Genomic DNA, 19,297 nt, shown 5'->3' with positions numbered 1-19,297 from the left:
ACCATTAATTAGCTTTTAATTTATTGTTGTCTTGTAGTTAGCAGCATGCCTTTGATATGTAGCTATCGATATATTGCATTAGTATTGCTATCAACAAAGCTGCGAGTTTAAGAAAGCAATATTACATTATGTAACAGACAAATGTTGAATTAACTAAAAGTCTTTTTGTTTTGAATGTTTTAAAAAATGTATGCGTTTGGGAAAGAAACAGGGGAAAGAAAAATTTTATAATAAATAGTGCGAATGTATGAAGAAAGAGGTGTGGATGGGGTTGTTTTACTTTGTACATACCTTAGGGATGCTCCCAAATTATTTTTTTTTTTTGTAGTTATTAAGGTGCTCCTAAAAGTCCTTACAGTCTAATCACAGAGCACCGCGAAATAGCATTTAACTTGGAAGTTAACTCCTCCTTTCTTACCAATTTCGCTAATTAGGTTAGAGCCAGCGTTGAACCCCGGACCTCTTAGTTCTGAGCCAGAACTTTAAACACTGCGCCACGGCTGCATTAAGGTTAAATTATTATCCTAAATATATTAAATCTAATTTTAAAAACCGAATTTTTTAAAACGTACAAGGCAAAATGAAAGAGCAATGTGAGAAAAAGAAAATCGTTCAAAAATTGCTATAAAGCTAGTTGCTAGCTTGTCGCTAGTTCATTTCCCACCGGCAAGGCGTAATATTCAAAAAAACAACAAAAATTTAAATTCCGCGATCTTTATAATTAAACTCAAAAACTCTCAAAATTTAAATCAAAAAGTTTTTTCTAGGTTACGAGATTTTAAGTTTCGGAGAAGCAAAAAAAAACCAAAAAGTTCTTAAAACACAGAATAAATTTTAAACGATAAAAATCATTTGAATAAATTGAAATCTTAAAAATTACAAGAAACAAGCCTCAGCAGTATTTTTTTCTTTCCCATTGGCCGGGATCGAAAAAAGAGCTTTTATCTGTCAGCTTACCATGATCAGACGGAGATTTTTTATTTTGAACATTTTACAAAGGTTTCCTTTTTTTTTTTTGCACATGTCTTATACACTCAGTATAATTGGGTCAGTACTTTAACAAATAATAATTTTACAGTCATTAGAATCAAAAATTATTTTGTATGATGGTCTTCGTCATCAAAGTACTCCTTGTAAACAAACTTCGTTTTTTAACTAGACGGTAAAAAATTTTCATTACATAAGTTGACTCTAATGTATTAGACAAGTTTAGATCTAGCAAACATTCTATAGCAGGACCTATATAGGAGTTTTAAGTGCTTTATTCTACTTTCACGACGTCTTGATACTATGCTAACTGCAAGAGGTTAAACTAAATTGTAAAGAACTGTTTGTTTGCAAAGAATTTAACTTTGAAGAAGACCTTTTGGTGTTTTAAATGAGATAAAGAAAGATACATAGGTATGAAATGTTAGAAAACGCAAGGAAACGAGTGCAGGAGCTAGTGCTTTAAGCAACCTTGCACCTGATCAACGAAGCAATTAGCGGATTGTCTATTATTTATCCACAAACTAATAATACGGTAGCAAAATCAATAGTAGACACGGAGGTTAAAGGTTAATCTTAATGAATATTTTGCTTTTCAAAAATGTAAACAAATAGATAAATTTATTTATAAAAAGAGATACAGATGTGTGTGTTAAAAAGTTTAGAGTATGGAGAAGAGTAGGAATCCAATCAACAATCGTTAAGTATACAAGGTTTATCTTTATTTTAAAACTAAAGAATCTGTTTGGTCGTTTTAAGCCGCGGTGTTTGTAAACAAAATGTCTGACAAGACTTGATTTTGGATTAATAGATGCGTAAACATGTTGTAAATAGTATTCGCAATTAAGATAAATTGGTGTATAGTGGAATGATCGTTTAAGTGGACAATACTTTTATAAATAAGAATAATGTAATTCTTCAATATGTTAAGAAACATTTTGAAAAAAATAGTTTTGAAAGTAAAGAAGGTAAACATATTGGGTTTCTTAAGATTACACTCTTTTTGATGTTATTTTTGATTAATTTGACCGAGCCCTCTCTTTTTAACCGTCAGCCAATTATTTTTATTGGTTTAATGTTCATCACTCTGAATGGCTTGGCTGTAGCTCCACTGAACCTGGTAGCACTAAAACTCAAAACTTTTGTATTTCTAAATCTTTTACTCAGATATTTAACTTTGCGACTCGTTTCCTAGATAACCTTTATCACTTTTCTTTACTCCTTTTATTCTTGCCATTTTCAAGTTATTCAACCTTATTCTATCCAATGGTTTTCAAGTTATTCAACCTTATTCCAATGGTTTTTACCTTCTAGTGAACTGAGCAGTTATAATCATTTTTTCATCTTTTTACAAGAGCAGCTCTCTTGAGTACAAACGTCAGTTTATTATTGCAAGAAATCAATGTAAAAAAGTGCTTTTTTACTTTTTTAAGCTCCAATGTTGTCAGTTGAGTAAATTTCGTATTTTATCTCAAGAGTTAGTTTTTAAGGAAATCTTTAACAGAGTTATTAACAAAGGTTTACATTGGTTTGATCTTATCACCTCTTCCTAGAACAAAACAGAACTATTTGCAAAAAACCTTTCCTCTAATTTGACTTTCAAATCTAATAGCATACTTTTCTTATCATTTCAGAAAAACAGGTTAATTGATTGTTAGACATTAAAACCACGTTGGTATGTTGTTAAAGTTATTTCTCACTTAAACTCTTCTATTTCTTACTGTTGATTGTGGCCCAGAAAACATTTTTGTCATTTTTTTCACAAATGTTCTTTAGAACTCTCTTCAACACTCTTTAATTTATTTAATAAGTGCTTAACTGAATCTTGTTTTCCTACCTGCTGAAAAAAACTTTTTTTAATTTGGTATATATAAAAACCGTATTTAGAAAACACGTGAAACAGGGTGAAGTAAATAGCTGTTATTGAACTTTAGGTTATACTATACTTATACCATAATATGTATACATAAGTATACATATTATGGTATAAGTAACAAAGCGTTTAATTTTTAAATTTTTAATTAAATTTACTCTATTTTAATATACATAACTAATATGCATAACTGTTCTTAATTCTTAAATATAAATTTTAATTTAAAATTATTAAAAAACCAGTAAATTTCAAATACCCATTTCCAGGTTTGATTTCAATGCGTTTGCTACTCCTGCCTCTCAATACACTGCAAACCTCCTGCGTTTGCTACTCCTGTTGCTACTCAATACATTGTAAAAGTCCTTTTACAGATCATCAACTATAAGAATATTAACAACCGACAAAGTAAAAAACATAATTAAAAGTTTTAATTTGAAACCAGAAAAAAATTTCAACGTGATCAACCCAAGCGCAAAGGTAAGCTAGAGAATGTTTTGTTTTTTTGGAATTTTTCAAAGACCGTCAGATAAAAAACGATTTAAGAGTTTATTTAAAATTATTGCGTGACACAAAGAATATCTAAAAAAAAAATTCTAATATTTACAAATAAAACATCAAAACCAAAATAAACTAAAACAAAATACAAACTAAAAAAAGTTCATTTAATAATTAGTCTAATAAACAAAAAAACGCAGCTACACTCTTAATTTAGTTAAACATTAGTATGAATTAATTAAGATGATAATAAATCATATCAAGAATTACTGCAAATAAAATTTTGAAATATTTTTACATTTTTAGACAAGTAAAAAAAAAAAAAAAGTCACAAACTAAAAAACGAACAAAACGCAAAGATTTTTTTAAAAAAAGTTGAAAGTATATTTTCATAAATAAATAATTGCTCAGCAACTATCAAGCGTTGCATGAAAAATGGGCGAGTATAAACATTTCATGCGTCTGAAACAACACATGGGCACTAAGAAACATAATACCTAAAAAAATTTCAAACAATTATTTTATGTTTTTTAATTTTTTCAAATTTATCATTTGTATACTTAAAAATTGGTTATTCTAATACATAAGTAATTTTTAAGTAAAGTACTAAAATATCTAATACATAAGTAGTTTTTAAGTGAAGTACTAAAATATCTAATACATAAGCAGTTTTTAAGTGAAGTGCTAAAAATAGATTGTTAAACTAAACCAAGTTTGTTACATTTATACGTTTATATACTTAATAAACACTCACGTAACTATTTGAAATAAAAAAGTGTGGCATTATCAAACACAAACTTATTTCAGAATAATAGATTAAAGAAAGCAATGCAACAACAATTAAAAAAAAGATGACGAGCCTCCTCTAATGCAGTGCCTCTTTTAATAAATTAAAAAAAATATAACTTAAGTGTGTTAAAAAGGTGACAAACATATGAACACGGGTACATGGGAAAATAAGTGTACATATATATCAATTATGAACAACAGGGGAGGGATGAAACACTGAATATTTGTGTTAAATAACTAAAATTTCGTTTTAACTAATTTTGTTGTTCGTGTGTGACATCTCATAAACAAACCTTGAAGATTTTCATTTTAAAATAACTTCCATTATGTTTGAGAAATGAAGAAGTTTAGCTGATAGTAGATTTATTAGAAAAAAGGTAATGTAACCCAAAATGGTACACAATTTCTCCCTCAGATTAATCATGCTTGATACTTGAAGTCACGCTAATATACATACTTATTTTGTGCTAATTTTAAATGGTCCAGTGGTCACATAAACAGCAAATTATGAATACAATCTACAAAACTAAACAGATATTTTAAAGTATTTTTTTCGGTTTAAGTTTGTATTTTACTTATTACGGATACTTTTTTATCACGTGTTGTTAATGAATGTGAAAAATCGTGTATACACACACACAGATATATATATATATATATATATATATATATATATATATATATATATATATATATATATATATATATATATATATATATATATATATATATATATATATATATATATATGTATGTATATATATATATATGGAGGGTGTTTGTAAAACTTGAGTGGTAATTTTCCTAGTGGCATTATCACAATAAAAATACTCAGTTGCAAAAAATCAAAGGTAAAGATTTATTATTAGTTTAGTTCATCATCTAGTGATTTGATTCAACAAAAAATAACAAATTATTAAAAAACCCTTTAACCTGTTATAATTTTATCATTTACAACAGCTACTAAAAGTTTTTCAAAATAACTATTCATAAAACTTAATAAAAAATAAAATTAACTATATTACTTATGCACAGCGCCGTGCTGTAACTTTTGGGGGCCCTGTGTAGAAACTAAAAAAAAATTTTTTTCCTTTTAATTCGTAGTAATTTATGGTATTGGGAAGTTTTTCAAATTTATTTAATAGGGGGCCCAGTGCGATTGCACTTGTTCCACTTGCGATAGTACGGCGCTGCTTACGCAAACCACTCAACAAAATAATTAAAACTACTCAAAAACTTTAAAAATAGTGTTGTTGTCAACTTTGACTAAATTAACTAAAAGTTGACTAGTTGAAAGTCAAAATTAGTTCGACTTTCAATTAGTCAACTAGTCAATTTACTAAATTGAATAGCCAATTTAATTGACTATGGATTTCTTATTAAATGACTAAAAGTCGATTAGTAGGAGTACCTTATTATATACCTTTTTATTCGATTAATTTTTTCGATTTTAATGTTTGTTCATTTAATAACAATAGCAAGTACTAATAAAACTATTATGTACTGTTTTTGTTTACTCTCTCAAAGTTTTATCCAATTTATAGCATGTAAGCCATATTTATACCTAAAGAAACTTTCGGTTATATATTTCATTTCATTTTTTTTGGTAACTTGATGGTTATGATTTTCATAAATATTTTCATACAAGGCCATTCTGAGCTAGCTCATGGCCATGCACAGTGATTTAGAAACCCTTAAAATTTGGCCAAAATACAGTTTTTTGAGTGGCGCAATTTAAATAATGTTATTAGCTAACTATTTTCTACAGTTTCTTATGATTTTAACGGTATAAAAAAATAAGTACTGAAATAAAAGATTCAAACGTTAATTTATGTTTGAAAGTGACCGAAAACAGCTTCTTTTTATCAATAAAATTTTATCATTTTTAAATTTTGATTTTCTCCTTAAATACAAAACCTTTCAATTTAATTTTCTATATATACAAAGATAATAGATAACTTTATCTTAAATTATGAAAATATTTGAAATATGTTTTTATACATGTTGTAAGAAATGCATTTTAAAAATGCAATTGTAACAAGTTTAAACTGATTTTTATAGTGCTAGGACTTTTTACCTTAGACTTCCATCGCGAAGCTGATTCTTTTTTTAAAGAGAGTTTGTATTATTCTATAAGAAACTAAAAAAGTTAGCTGTCCCAACTTGCCCCATTTCGAAATAATGTGGTTTTAAAAAGCTCATTTTATAAAAAAATTAGCGACGTAAATATATATATATATATATATATATATATATATATATATATATATATATATATATACATATATATATATATATATACATATATATATATATATATATATATATATATATATATATATATATATATATATATATATATATATATATATATATATATATATATATATATATATATATATATATTAACCTAAATCATTAGGTTCTGGGAATAAATTATCCTGTTGTTGAAGCGGTCTTACTCTTATTTTGTTTTTCTCCATTATTATTTAACTGATACGACGTTAAAAAATTACAAAATGAATATAAATTAATTTATTTTTTTTATTACAACTTATTTGAAAAAAAATTTATTTCATATTTCAACTAAACCGTCTTTTAGTCACTTTAGTTAATTTTAAAAATGTACAAGTTGATTTTAGTCAATAAAAAAAAATGCACAAGTTGATTTTAGTCAATAAAATCAACTTATACATTTTTAAAATTAACTAAATTGACTAAAATTTATTAGTCATAAAATTTATTAGTCAATTTAGTTGACAGTCGAATTATTTAAAAGTCGTAACAACACTAAAAATAGTATCAACAATGAAAATACTGTTTAAGCAGCAATCATGGTAGTATTAGTGAGAGAAAAAGATGTAACTTTAGAACAATTAGACAAAGTTTAGCAGCTAAAACAAGTCAAACTACATTTTCAAGTGTGTGTTTAGACCTTTTTTTAAAGGAAAAAGAGTATCACTAGATGAACCAGTCCTATTGTAAATACAGTATTCCATACAAGCAAAATTAAAAAATTTCTAGAGGTAAAAAATGGAATCAGGAGTAGAAAAATAGCAGGCTTGATAAGAAAGAGTTAACCTTAACAGGTGCTAAACTTTAATGGGTTGGATATTTGATATGAGAAGTCAGTAGTAGAAGTCTAAGAAAACGTAAATTAGAGGGGTTTAAGTTAGTAGCATAATAGGTTTTTTTTATCAGGAAATACTTTAAGGATTGTCTGGAAGAATTTAAATGAGTAACAACATAAGACCAAAGATGGAACCTTGTGGTATATGCACGTATGTATGTATTTATGTATAATTTATATCTAAGAATGCCAATTTCTAATACACTTTGTGCATTTTAATTTTTAAAACACGCAATTTAAAGCAAGTCTTGGAAGTTGTTTTTCAAATTGAAAAGACACTTCTGACTTTCTTAGCATTTTTCAAAAATGGTGGACTGTTTCAAATTCAAAACAACTTAGTCCAAATAAACTTGGTAACACAACACTTTTTAGGAAACCACTTATTTTGATTAAACTTTGGCAGAAATCTCAATTTTTTACATTATTAAAACAAATATCATCTGCTCTTATTACAACTCTAGATTTTCAAACAAACCTTATAGATGAGCTTATTGAAGAATATTTGTATCTTCACGATTTGTATTACTTATCATTTGTATGTGCTTACTTCACAACTTCTAAGTGACGCTATAGAGCATAGATTTTGTCAGTATCAATGAGTGGTGATTGATCTTTAATTAGATTACTTGAAGTTCAACATTCAAAAATTATTTTAGCTTTTTGGTCTTTAACAATGGAGAATGAAAATTTTTGGGAAGAAAATTCAAAGAATGACCATAATAACTCAACAAGTAATGAATTACTGACATTAGATTTAGACTCAAACAAGATATCTGAATCAAGTCTTTCACTTAAAACAGAAAAAGTTTCAACAACAACTGCTGGTTATGAAACAAAGAAACTGATTAAAAAAAAAAAAATGCAATGATTGCAAACCAATGCATTTGCTTTTTTAAATCAATTTTCAAATCTGCTTACTACAGATGCAATCAACTATTTGTTCATATCTACTTTCAAAAGACGGACTTACTTTAGCTTTACTTTCACATACAGATTTCATATGTGGATGTTTTGCAGTCTTAGATATTTCAAATTTATCAATTAAACAAGATGCTAATATCAAAGATGTATCAAGCTTAGTTTTATTGTTATTAATATTATGCAAGTGAAGCAAACAATGTAAAAGGTTTACTTGCAATTCACATAGAGAATGGGGAAAGTATTTGAATGACGAATAAAGAAATTTGATTGATTACGACAAAAAATATGATACTTTTAATTGACATTTCCTTTTATAATTATGACAAATAGATTACCATAGTTACTATCAGCTACAATAAATAATAATCACGTCTTGTTTTAAAAAGATTTTTAAACTTTCTTTTCTTATTATGAATACAATAATAGCACTACTGCTAATTTTTTGAAAGGTCTTAAGTGGTAAAAATATAAACCTTTGTTATAATTTATCTCATTGTATAAATATCTTATTGTATGGTTTAATTTTTTGTAAATATTTTATTTGTGGAATAAAAGAAAAAGATAAAGATATATATATATATATATATATATATATATATATATATATATATATATATATATACATATATATATATATACATATATATATATATATATATATATATATATATATATATATATATATAGTCCTATTAAGTCTGGACTTAATAGGACTTATATATATATATATATATATATAAGTCCTATTAAGTCCAGATTTGATGTAATACATTATGACTAAAGCTGCGCATTTTAACAGCCACTATTTAAATTATAAAGAAGCCTCTTAAAATGGGCTTTTAATATATATATATATATATATATATATATATATATATATATATATATATATATATATATATATATATATATATATTTATATATATATAATGCGGTAGTGGTGTAATGGTAAAGCGCTTGCTTCATAAGCGAGAGGTTCAAAGTTCGATCCCCACCACGTCCCTAATAGTACCGCGCTCAACTTGTTTCTCCGTGCAGCATCCTTGTTTGTCAAGGTTCGTGTTTCGGAGTTATAGAGTTGAGAGAGGGTTATAACCACTATTACGTAGCCTCCTCATCTGTAGTGGCCTTGTAGAGGTGAATAACAAAAAAAAAAAAGTATATATATATATATATATATATATATATATATATATATATATATATATATATATATATATATATATATATATATATAGATTGTTGCATTTGGGAGTAGGGAAGGAAAAAATGATCCTTATGCCAACAAATACATCACTTTTAATTACTTTTGACTTTCGTCCAACATTTTCGTGTTGTCAGAAAGTAAAAACCATTAATTTAATTACAAATTAATCATTTTTTTTAAAAACCGCAAAAACAAAAACTTAATTGACCAGAATGTTTTTAAAACATTCTGAATGTTTTTAATAATATAAACAATGTTTTTATTTTTATTTTTTTTAAAAAAATGTTTTAATTTTTATTTTTTTTTACTGTAAATCATGCACGTAGTGTTGCTACATCGACTATCTTATAGCCTGACTCACAAGGGAGTGCTGCTACATCGACTGAGGGTTTGGTTCGGGCAGGCAGTCTATCAAATAATGATAATAAAATTCAGGTCTGTAATATTTATTTTTAATTTTTGTCAAAAAAATACTTATATATATATATATATATATATATATATATATATATATATATATATATATATATATATATATATATATATATATATATATATATATATGTATATATATATATATATATATATATATATTTAAATTTATATATATTAAAGTTTGTAAAGAATGTTTTATTATTATTGATAAGAATTACACAGAATACACACACCTGTTGTATTGCAGAGAGAAGAGTAAACCTATTGAAACAACTATATAGTTGAACTAGACAATTAGATAAACATAAATAATATTACTTAGGTAATCGAACTCCTATTAAAATTTAATTTTACTAATTTAAAATTGTAATGTTATAAAAAGTGTATAAAATTTAATTTCTAACTTTTTTTGTACATTTAATGTATAACTTCTTCTCTAGAAAAAGTTGGACATTTTTATAAAAATTTAAATTTGTTTAACCGATACATTTAAGGAGATTCAAATCAAAAATCGCTGCCAAACCAGGCCGGATTCTACTCGAGTTATCCGAAGGCGAAAGAAATCCTCTCTTACTCGCGTCAAAAAAGCTAAGAGAAAAGCAAGATTTTAAAGAAGTCTATATATGCCCAGACTTGACAGAGGCTGAGAGACTACAGGACTTTGAGTTGAGGAAGAAACGAAACGACTTAAATTCGAAGCTTGACGCCAACTCGCCCTTTCGATATGCGATTCGTGGAAATGAGATTGTGCGATTTAAAAAACAACAGGACTCGTAAAAGAATTTTTTGGATTGACAATGAACTAAAAGAACTTGTGAAGAACAAAAGACGAATGAGACATTTAAACTGTTGCACAAATTGGAAAAACAAAAATATGGTAAACGAATACAAAGCATTGTGTAAAACAGTTAAAATTGAAACGAGAAAAGCCAGAAAAAAATACGAACGCGAACTGGTCTACAAATCGATTAGAAACAAGAAGATACTATTTAAATATGTGAACGATCAACAAAATGTAAAGAGCTCAATTAAAGCGATAAAAAACGTCGAAGGAAATGTTACAAATACGGCTAGTGAGATTGTTGACATTTTAAACGAAAATTTTCAAAACTCTTTCACTAGAGAGGGCGACCAAGTATTACCAGAATTCGGATCGAGATGTGGGAGTAAATATTTAGATTTTGACGAGAGTGCAATTAATTACAGTGACGTAGCAACAAGATTAAGCAAATTATCCATTGAGAAATCATGTGGAGTTGATCAATTGAGTACTATCATTTTAAAAAATTGCGCTGAAGGACTAGCAATTCCAATCACATTGATATTTATGTCTTCGATTGATAAGAGCGAACTACCTAAGCAATGGAAATTTTCGAACATTACCCCAATCTTTAAGAACAAAGGCAGTAAGGTAGAAGCGAATAATTATCGACCAGTATCACTGACTTCTGTGCCGTGTAAAATTCTGGAAAGCATAATAAAAGACTCACTTTTGGCACATTTTACAAACAATAAATTTGTATCGAAGTGTCAACATGGATTTGTTAAATCTAGATCATGCACGACAAATCTCATGGAAACTGTGGATTATTTAACAAAAAATATCGCACTGAATCGTCCGGTAGATGTGGTTTATTTAGACTTTGCGAAAGCTTTCGACACAGTGCCACACAAAAGACTCGTTTTAAAATTAAAAGCGTATGGAATTACAGGAAAGCTGCTAAAGTGGTTAGAGGAATTTTTAAAAGATAGAAAGCAACGCGTAGTCAACGGTGATACTGTTTCGAGCTGGCGCGATATCTACAGCGGAGTTCCGCAGGGATCGGTAATTGGCCCGATATTGTTTGTTTTGTTCATAAATGACCTGCCGGATAGAATACAAAATGTAGCCAAGCTCTATGCAGATGACACCAAAATAATGATCGATGTGAACTCAATAGAGAAAATAAACAGTCTTCAACGAGATATAAACAGTGCTTGGGACTGGCCTAAAGAATGGTTAGTGAAATTCAATAAAGAAAAATGCGAAATAATACATTATGGAAGTAACAATCCAAAACACGATTATTCTATGGATAATGTTGTCCTAGGACAAACTACTATTCAAAAAGATCTAGACGTATTATTCTCAGCAAACATGAAATGGAGACAGCAAATTATATCTTGCAGCTCGAAGGCAAATAAAATGCTGGGAATGATTAAAAACACATTTGTGAAAATGGATGTGCAGACTCTTAAAGTCTTATACGTGACGTTTGTTCACCCAATAATTGAATTCGCGGTTCCAGTGTGGTCCCCTCAGCTTAAAGGAGAAATAGAACTGCTCGAGAAAGTTCAACACAGGGCTACGAGACTCAATCCGACTCTGGCAAAAATGAAATATTAGGAAAGATTGGAGATTCTTGGCCTCAGCCCATTATGTGAACGCAGACTTTGTGGAGATTTGATCCAGACTTATAAGTTATTAAATAAGATTGAAAATGTGGACTTTTTAAACGGTTTCAAGCCTAACGATTTTCAATTATCTAGAGGAAACGGTGTCAGGTTTGAACGCAAAAAAACAAAGTGCAACTTAAGACACTCATTCTTTACTAACAGAATAACAAAACCATGGAATAAACTACCTAAAGATGTAGTTAATGCAAAACCAGTAAACAGTTTTAAAGCACAATTAGACAATTGGCTCCTTTTAAATAAAATTAATACTGACACGGCTGTCTAAGTGTGTTATTAATACACACACTCTTCGTCTTCGGGCGGCTACAGCATCTACTACTACTACTACTACTACTACTACAAAAACTAGTGTCAACTCATCCCTTTCCTTGATGAATTTCAAAATTTTGAATTTCAAGGTGAACATAGAATGTCTGGAAACTAGTGTTTCCTTGATGAATTTTAACATGAACATAGAATGCCTGGAAACTAGTGTTTCCTTGATGAATTTCAAGGTGAACATAGAATGCCTGGAACAATTTGATTGTCAGCTAGTAATAACAAGCTTGGAGAAACAAAATTAAAAAATCAAAATTATCAGCTGCATCTTATCATGACCAAATAAAACTACTTTTAGAAGTGTCTAAAAGTGGTTTTATTTAGTAGATCTAAAAGTGGTTTTATTTGGTAGATCTAAAAGTGGTTTTATTTGGTAGATCTAAGTGGTTTTATTTGGTAGATCTAAAAGAACTTTTATTTGGTAGATCTACCACATAAAACCACTTTTAGATCTACCAAATAAAAGTTCTTGCTCTCATAGAGCTACATTTTCTCAGAGGAAACACTAACAATCTTTTAATTGTATGCTATGTATATAAAATCTATAGGATTTTCTTTTAAAACAGAGGAGTGGAATGTGAAACTGGTCTTTAAAAGACCAAAGATTCATGATGGGAAGTTTAAGGGAGAATGGTGTTCAAAACTTCTTGATAACACAAGTGTTTTGAAAATTTTGTCAATTTTTGAAAATTTTTTCATTAGATAAGATGAATATCTTTCTTTCAACCAACTAGAGTGTGACAAATTTTGTTCCCACCAAACTAAAACTCACAGTCAATGTATGTACTGAAACCATGATAACTACTTCATTATGACATCAAGTCAAATTTTAATGCACAACTAAATGTGTGTGTGTGTGTGTGTGTGTGTGTGTGTGTGTGTGTGTGTGTGTGTGTGTGTGTTTGATATTAACTAAGAATTTTTGTTTAAATTAAATTCATTATCTTTAATATAAAGTAGCATGAACATAAAAATAATATTATTTATGTTAACAACTATAATTTTTATTATATTATATAAAAAAAAATTTACCATGACATACATCAGGCTATACTATGAATCAACATGAACTATTCTTCTCTGTATGTAAATATTCTTTAATAAGGGAAACAATATTTGCAGTAGAACAGATGTTGCGTAAAAAAGGATGTTTGAGAAGATCTGATGCAGATGACCTTTGCAATGGGTCTTTTTGCAAACAAGATTCTATAAATGATTTTAGCTGAGGTGATATCTAAACAATATACATTTTTTTATAAAAGAATAATGCAAAAAAATGTATTGAAAAAAAAAAAAAAAATATTAGTAGTTTGTAATAAACCATAAAAAAATGTTTAAATGCTTTTATAATCTTTCAAATGAGTACTTTTTCAATATCTTTAACTTGAGGTGCATCTTGGTCACGTATTTTTTTCATGGCCAATAATGGTGTCTCACTGAAATAAGGTGGCTCTGAATCAACCATTTCAACCACCATGACTCCAAATGACCAAATATCAACCTAGATTAATAAGTAACCTTGTTAGATAATATAAAAGCTGATTAAATGAGCAATAAAAAATAGCCAACAGCTCAAAATGAATTATTCAAAAATTGTTTGATATTTACAGATGTCACAAAAAAACTTCCACAGATATACTTCTGTAAAAATTATAATTTGTGACTTTTTTTGAAAAATAAGATTACAATTTTATTATTTTTACAAAATTTACTTTATTTTTACAAAATTTATTTTTACAAAACTATTATTATTTCAATTATTTTTTATTTATTAATAATTGTTGTTTTATTATTTTAAAAGACATTGTCTTTTCTATATTAATTTAAAGACTTAAAATTATATTTATTAATAATTGTTGTTTTATTATTTTAAAAGACATTGTCTTTACTATATTAATTTAAAGACTTAAAATTATTAAATAAGAATATCTTGTAAACTGCATTCAAAACATGTAAAACAGAACAGAACAAAACTTCACAGATTAATTTTTTTTATCACCTTAATACTGTTTTATTAATAACTAAATATTTCAATTACCAAAAAAAAAAAAAGATTATTAACCTCAGTGCCATAGGAATCTCTTGATATTATCTCTGGAGCCATCCAATATGGAGTTCCAACTAGCGATTTTCTCTTAGGAATTTCATTGCTTATTTGAGCGCAAAAGCCAAAGTCAGATATTTTTACCTAAACAATTTTATTTTGAAGTTTTGCATAGTATCATAATTGAAAATCATTGCCGCCACTATCTTCGCCATGTACTCTTAAGCTAATCCTCCTAAATCATCCTTTTTTTATATTAGATTCAGAAATTACAAATACATTAAAACTAATTAGTTATTTTGACAACTGTGCTTTCAGTTTTATCACAAACCACTCCCAAAAACCATCATAAAACCTGCAAAAATAATTTTGAAAAAAAAACACCATAAAAGCAAAAACAAAACCTAAAAGTTATTACAAATCTTCATGTTAAGTGAGGATAATTAATCAGTCGGCCTCTGCCAGTTTTATTTAAGGTGGGATGAGGTAAGTTGGGGGTTGGTTGCTAAGGGTATGTTTTTAACATTCTATATAAGTTTATAACAAAATATTGAACTTTTATGGCCAAAAAAATCCAGTCACTTATAATTATTATAGATAATTACTTATAAATGCAAAATGCTCATCCTGGCAACACACTAAAAGCAATCATTTGTTGTTGCTATTATTAAATAGGAGAAATATTACCTTTATAACTATCATAATTAGCATAATTTATTAAAGCAATCATTTGTTGTGTGAGTGAATGCAGAATTATCAATTCATAGGATAATATCTTATATGCTCCATATACAACTATGTGATGTTCAATTCTTATTGTCTTAGAGTACGGTTACAACATCACTAGCAAAAGTTGCACAAGTAAAACTGTTAACAACCTTTAAAAAAAAAAGACAGCATGTCATAACAAATGATTGCTACATGTTTGAATATATTTAATTTAACTGTTTATGATAACACTTATAGCGTCAAGTCAACAGATAACATTAATCCAGGAATATCCTGTGGAAGACCAAGAATTACCACCCCAACAACTGACAGTATGATACGCTGTTTGGCTGTGAATGACATACAGATTTTAAACTCACAAATTTTTAATCAATCACCAATAGGGTAAATGTTAGTGCCCATACTGTTTCATGATGCCTTGTCAAGGATTTCAATCTTTGATCAAATTGTTTTGCATTAGAGCACCTTTCTCAAAAAAAATTTGAGATCACCAAAAATTTTGCAAAGAACATAAAAATTGAACTGTTAAAATGTGATGGCAAGCCCTGTTCTCAGATGCAGCAACAAACATTGACTCAAAGTTAATGTTTGTCAATGAAATGTCTGACAGTTATGACTTCGGGTGCAATCACTGCCAACGGTCATGCTGGTTTACACCTTCTATAAGAAGGTCAATTTCACAAAATATTTGGAAATTTTGAAGAACAGCATTTAGATTCAAATTAGAAAGTTTGATATTTTCATGTACAACAGGGCAACAAACATTTTTAGTAATAAAAATGTATGCTATACAGCGCAGTTTTTCGCTATAAATATTAGGATCTTTTTTAGCCATAAATGTATTTTTACTTATAAACATATTTCCTTAAACTTTATTTTTTTAAATAATTCCTTTAAAAAAATTTAGACAAACAAAACAAGATTAAAAAAAAAGTTTTACAAATTTCAAATAAAAAATGAACAACTTTTCAAATTTTTTTTTTAAATGAAAAAAAATTCCCTGAAATTAAGTAAATATATTTTTGGGAACATCACAATTAACAGGATTATAATTCTGACCATTTGCATTGTCTTGTAAGAGTAAAATAGGTTTGAAAAACATTTTTGATTTGCATGCTAGTACAATTTTTCTCAAGAGAATAAGAACTTACTTTTTTAGTTATATTTTAGAATTTTTAGATTAGGATTTTTTTTCCGATAATAGTCGTGATAAAAAAGTAACATGGTTTTTGAATATTTAATTAAAAAAATTAAAGTTTCAATTAAAATTTTACAAATTTTTAAAAACCTAATAATGATGGAAATAGCGTGAATGTGATGTGGGTGTATGATGGAAATGGTGTGAATGTGGTGTTGATGTATAATGATGAAAATGCTGTGAATGATGTTGGTGTATTATGTTGGAAATGGCGAGAATGTGGTGTTGGTGTATAATGATGGAAATGATGATAATGTGAGTCAAAAATGAAGAACAAGAAGATCGAAACTCGTATTGGTTGTGATAGGACATAAATTATAGGGGCCAATGTGTTGAGAGTTTTTAAAAACTGTAATCACTAATGCCATTTAAAAATGTCATTTTCCAGGAGGCAAGATTCAGAGATAAAATAGTTTAAGAGTGTTGAAGAGAGTTTTAACGAGTTTTGTAAGACTAAGAGGAACACTTTGAAGAACACTTTTGTAAGATTAAGAACACTTTGAAGAACACTTTAGTAATGATATAAAAGGACTGTTGTCTGGATCTGTAGAAGAGTTTAATTGAGAAATGACTTTAGACACAGAAACCGGAGTGATTTTGACGTCTAACAATGGGTTAACCTGTTTGAGTGAAATTGGCAGGAAGTGTGTAAGCATTTAAATCAAAAGATGAATTAGAGGTAAAGCAAATCAAAAAACAAAAAAGTATTTTACAAATACTTCTGACTTACCATTGGGAGAGGTAATAAAATCAGACCCACGTATTAATTTATTTAAAATGGAATATTAGACTTGGCTTTGTTAATGACACTGTTAAAGATTTTATAAAAGTCTCTAGAACTTAACTTCTAAGATAAGATCCAAAATTTAGTAAATTGAGAATATTGGAGCTTAACATCAGACAGTACTTTTTTACATTGATTTCTAGCAATAATAAAAAAACATTTGTTCTTTGATGTTTTAGAAAAGATGAAAAAATGATTATGCTTAGAGATAGCATTTTACTAGAAGGTGAAAATCATTGCATAGAATAAGGTTTGACTCGAAAAGAAAGAATTAACAAAGTTCAATTTAGAGAATTAAGACTTGCTCTTGTGAAAAAAAGATGAAAAAATTATTATAATTAGAAATAGCAGTTGCACAAGAAGATGAAAATCATGGAGTAGAATATCAATCATGGGATAAAATTAGATTTCAAACCAAAGGGAAGAAATAAAAGCCATTGAAAACACAAGCTAGGATTAGAACCAACACAACTAAACACAAGCTACAATCAGAGACAAAAGGAGTTAAGGTAAGCTATTACTGTTGTCAAGAAAAAGAGTCACAAAATCAACTATCTGAATAAGAGATTGAGAAATACAGAAGTTATTAGCTTTAGTGCCAGTAGGGTCAGTGTTGTTGGAGCCAAGCGATTTAGTGTGATGAGCATTGAAGTCACCAATAACAACAACATTGGCTAAGGGATAAAGAGAAAGAACTTTATCAATTTGATCAGAAACTAGATCTAAAATAGTGTAGTCTTAAGAAGGAAATTGAGTAAAGAGATGTTGAAGTCAAAAATGAAGCACATAAAATAATAGTCAGAGGATTCAAACTTGTGACCAAGCATGACATGCATGTGACTATTGACAAGTATGTGACTATTGACAAGCGCGTGACTATTAACAATCTTGTGACTATTGACAAGCATGTGATTATTGACAAGCATGTGACTATTGGAGTCTTTGGGAATAAAAGAACAATAGCCATCAACATCGAGATCTGAAGATGAAACAGCTGAATCTATATTAATCTCACATAGAGCAAGTAAGTCTGATGAGTTTTGCAAAAAGTAAAATTCAACTGATGAAAAACTATTTGGAAGACCACGAATATTTGTAAAAGATAGATTGAAACAATTAGGTAATGGTGATGGTTTTTTAGTTAAAATATTTTTTGGTAATTTAGTCATGTTTTAATTTAAAGAGAACTTGAATCAATCATAGAGCATGCCACCTTAAGCAATGAGCTATGCGCTAGTCCTGCTAATTAACCTAACATAATTATAAAGGGTTGCTCACGTGGCCTCAAAAGGTAGTAAGATAAATAGCATTTTAACAATTTTTAGAGATAATGAGATAACTTTATATTAAGATATTTTTACAGAGGACAAAAAAAAAAAAAAATTACTGTCATTGTTTTTTTCCTCTTTTTCCTCCTCCTGCTCCTTCTCATCATCATCATCATCATCATCATCATCATCATCATCATCATCATCATCATCATCATCATCATCATCATCATCATCATCATCATCATCATCATCATCATCATCATCATCATCATCATCATCATCATCATCATCATCATCATCATCATCATCATCATCATCATCATCATCATCATCATCATCATCATCATCATTATCGTCATAATCACCATCAAATAATATGTAATACTTTTAAAATAAAAACAAGTCTATAAATAATAATTAAAACTTACTTGTCCATCTTTAGACATAAGTATACTGTCACTTTTTATGTCTCGATGAATAACACCTTGGGAATGTAAGTATTCCAAACCCTTTAAGCAACTCTTGCTAAAGTAAGCAATTTCTTCTTCTTTTAATCTAAATGATGGTTATGAAGTGTCAAAAAATAACTAAATAATTTATTATTTTATTATATAAATAAAATTCATTTCTATAACTATATTTATAATAAAAATTTAACA

At 28.0% G+C, this 19,297-nt stretch overlaps 1 protein-coding gene across 4 annotated transcripts in view; it reads right to left on the bottom strand.

Moving 5' to 3' along the window:
- Positions 1 to 3,397: 3,397 nt before the first annotated feature.
- Positions 3,398 to 19,297, bottom strand: part of LOC100200367 (serine/threonine-protein kinase PAK 6) — a 32,955-nt gene continuing 17,055 nt past the window's right edge. For 2 of the 4 annotated variants that reach the window (XM_065800272.1, XM_065800273.1), the window contains 5 exons: positions 19,067 to 19,193; positions 14,675 to 14,800; positions 13,979 to 14,113; positions 13,655 to 13,846; positions 3,398 to 3,852 (listed from right to left, as the gene is read on the bottom strand). In XM_065800272.1, coding sequence (XP_065656344.1) covers positions 13,673 to 13,846; positions 13,979 to 14,113; positions 14,675 to 14,800; positions 19,067 to 19,193 — 562 coding nt within the window. In that variant the 3' untranslated portion in view covers positions 3,398 to 3,852; positions 13,655 to 13,672. Of the gene's footprint in view, positions 3,853 to 13,644; positions 13,847 to 13,978; positions 14,114 to 14,674; positions 14,801 to 19,066; positions 19,194 to 19,297 lie in introns of all 4 variants that reach the window. The other 2 variants (XM_065800274.1, XM_065800275.1) reach the window with 1 other exon arrangement.

This window comes from Hydra vulgaris, chromosome 06, assembly GCF_038396675.1.
Source record: "Hydra vulgaris chromosome 06, alternate assembly HydraT2T_AEP".
Taxonomy (NCBI): domain Eukaryota; kingdom Metazoa; phylum Cnidaria; class Hydrozoa; order Anthoathecata; family Hydridae; genus Hydra; species Hydra vulgaris.
Note: the sequence above shows the minus strand (reverse complement) of the source record. Positions and strands in the feature narration are given on the sequence as shown.